Source organism: Antrostomus carolinensis, unplaced genomic scaffold (genome assembly GCF_000700745.2).
Source record: "Antrostomus carolinensis isolate BGI_N321 unplaced genomic scaffold, ASM70074v2 scaffold34546, whole genome shotgun sequence".
Taxonomy (NCBI): Eukaryota; Metazoa; Chordata; class Aves; order Caprimulgiformes; family Caprimulgidae; genus Antrostomus; species Antrostomus carolinensis.
Window position 1 is genome coordinate 8,951 of NW_010321738.1, and position 3,129 is coordinate 12,079.

The following is a 3,129-nucleotide window of genomic DNA, read 5'->3' on the forward strand; positions in this document are numbered from 1 at the left end:
CTCTTCAGCCCGTTGGAATTTCAATGTCTTCTTACAGTAGCATCTTTGTTGGAGATGGACCGTGACTCCTGCTCATTAAGGCTACAGATGTCTGCTCAGATGATGTATTTTAAAAGCTTTTTCTCTGATGAACTGTGAAAAGCCAGGCTTGAGCAGGGAATTGCAGGAGATACAGTAATAGCCCCTCGTCCCTGTGTCTGGCAGACTCAGTGCAGTTGCTCGCAGAGCTTTTTAAAAACTTTGAGACAGCAGATTTGTTCGCAGTCAATAAGGCAGCCAGCCCTCTGAGCACAGCCTGGCCTCTTGCCTTTATCAATCTTTTCCTAAATTATTCACAAAGCTTTTTACACTCAAAAATCTCTAATCCGCGAATTCAGCGTTTCCCAGGTAATAAGGTTTAATAGGCGTAAGTGGCACTGATAAAGTGCTTATATGTGGTGTGATTAGAAAACATACATCTTAAGGAGGGGGAAAAAGCACAAAGGAATAAATACTCCATGAATTTAAGCTAAATTAGCTCTCCCACTCACCTTTCTTGTGAATTTGCATTCAGTAGCAGAGCAGACAGAACTTTCTGAACCTGCCTGGATAATATCTGCTTCTGGGAGAAGATAACTGAATTATCAAGTTCAGTTCAGTGGCTTCTGTGATGTGTAAACATTTGCTGCAAGTTACTGGAGCAGAACTAGAGTGTCACAGCTTTTTCTTTCTGAGGTAGTTGTCATGTCCAGCTGAGACCTTTCAGCTGTTCTTCGAGCTCACCTTATCCCTGGGACAGTGTGTGCAAAATGGACAGAGGTTCATCGGGGAGTCACAGCCAGGTTGGATGAGGCTCTGAGCAACCTGGTCTAGTGGAAGGTGTCCCTGCTGATGGCAGGGGGGTTGGGACTGGATGAGCTTTAAGGTCCCTCCCAACCCAAACCAGTCTGTGATTCTATTTTAACTACAAATTTACCCAACACCTCTGCAGGATATGTGGGTTGTTGCTGTAGGAGAAGGATCATAAAGCCTGATGAAATAGATGCTTTGTTTCAGGCTGTGCTAAAGCTGGTCGTCCGATCCCATCTGAATTTTGACAAAATATTTTTCATCAGGGATCTGGTTATTCTGTCGGGATTTATGGAGGCTTTTCAGGCAGGACCTAGAAGGTGCTGTCCTAAACAGATGGATAAACTTCAAAGTTTTGAAAAGAAGTTGATGAATAATTCACTTATTTTTCTTGCCTTTTAATAAGATGGAGATTATAAAGAGAAGGGACTGTGCTGCTGCAGAATGGTCCCATGGTAACTAATTAGGTCTCACCAGGTCTGCAAAGGCATCCTGTTCTCAGCCTTATGCCAGCGCGCTGTAACCAGTGAGCCAAGCTGAGTGATCGAGTCTCGTGGTATTTTACTGGGATGTCACAATATATTTCCCTTCCTTGCGCTGAAGAACTGCAGGTAGTGATCTTCATCCGTGAATCATTCTTTGCAAATAAACTTCTTGATGTTTGCATAAACATGATCTGCTTGTCACTAGACTCCCTGCACTGGCCCTTGTCCATGATATGTGACATGAATTCGTTTCTCAGCTGGTGAGTTTAGGGAGTGTATTAAAGAAGCCACTGCAATATGTGATGAGCTGTAATTAAAATTACTAATGCATGTAAATTCTTTTCCTCCCTTCTGTTTTGATTTACATTCTTCGTGCAGACTTTGTGCACTTTGCTGATTGAGCCAGAGACCAAGTGTTGACTGGTGACAGTGATTTCTGCTTTCTCTCCAGCATGGTTGCACAGGGAAATAAATTTAGTCAGGATCTTCACTGAGATGTGACACCAGTTATCATGCAAACTGTGTGGTGTGCAGCTGGTCTGCAGAGCTCTGATCTGTGGTTGTAGTGGCATCAGCAGTAAAACAGATCTATTTGAGAGCAATAGTTTTCATAGTCAGTAGCAGGACCAACCATCACGTTCTTAGTTCCGCTACATCTTTCTTTCATGTCTCATCCCTTCTTACTGAAGTATCTATGATTTAAAATGGAGATGTTTAAGGAATTAGCCATTATATTTTGTATTATCTGACATAACTAATGCGTAAGTTATTTTTAGTGATGCTGGGAAATGTGGTTTGGTGTTTGACCATGGAAATGAACTACTAAAATCAAATATTGAAATACCCAAAACATCATGAGGCAGAACAGTGGGTGCTTGAGGAAAGCTCTTCTGTTATGCCAGACACAATTGGTGTGTATGTCATTATTTTGTTGCTAGAGAATCATAGAATCCCAGACTGGTTTGGGTTGGAAGGGACCTTAAAGCTCACCCAGTTCCAAGCCCCCTGCCATCAGCAGGGACACCTTCCACTGGAGCAGGAACCTGCAGGTGGCTCGGTTGCAGTTGTGAGTGACCCAGAGGCAGTTTGAGTTGATAGGTGGCAGGAAGGAAGAGCATTCGTTAAGATTTACTGTCCCAGCCTTCTGCAGCAGGAAATGAAGAATTTGGATGGGTACTTCTCTTGTAACTGTGTGGATTTTGGAGGACAAGGGGTTTTACATTTCTCATTCTAGTGTGCTTTGCCAGGCACTGTGCTTATGCCTCGGAGCTGAGCGTCTCACTTCTGGAAACGAAAAGCGTTACCTGACAGGAGGGGATGGGGGAGATAACTCCCGTGATATTCTGCACGTGTGTCCTACTGTGGTCTGTATTTCCCTCTTTTTCAGCTGGTGTCTCCCTAGTAGTTTATCTGCTGGCACTCATTGCGGGTGGGGATGGACCGAGTGAGTGTCAGCCAGTCTCTCATTTGCATGTGTATGCTTTTAATAAGCTGATTTTCCACAATCCAAAGAAAAAAAGGCAAACTTGCTTTTGTCATGTAGGTGAAGAGCAGCTTTGTGTTGAAACAGATCTCAGGCTTCCTTCTCCTTCTGTCTTGCAGAGGCAGGCAGCGGCCAAGACTATGTGACCTCAGAAAACCAGCTGCTCTACTACCCCAGCATCACCTACGCGATCATTGGCAGCTCTGTCATTTTCGTGCTGGTGGTGGCCTTCCTGGCCCTGGTGCTGCACCACCAACGCAAACGCAACAACCTCATGACGCTGCCGGTGCATCGGCTGCAGCACCCTGTCCTGCTGTCCCCGCTGGGGGGGCT

At 44.8% G+C, this 3,129-nt stretch overlaps 1 protein-coding gene across 1 annotated transcript in view; it reads left to right on the forward strand.

Annotated features, from left to right (window-relative positions):
- The first annotated feature begins 2,070 nt into the window (after positions 1–2,070).
- Positions 2,071–3,129, forward strand: part of LOC104526562 (low-density lipoprotein receptor class A domain-containing protein 3) — a 3,115-nt gene continuing 2,056 nt past the window's right edge. Inside the window, exons 1-2 of the mRNA XM_010170051.2 lie at positions 2,071–2,074; positions 2,916–3,120. Of these exons, the coding sequence (XP_010168353.2) occupies positions 2,071–2,074; positions 2,916–3,120 (209 nt within the window). The remainder of the gene's footprint in view (positions 2,075–2,915; positions 3,121–3,129) is intronic.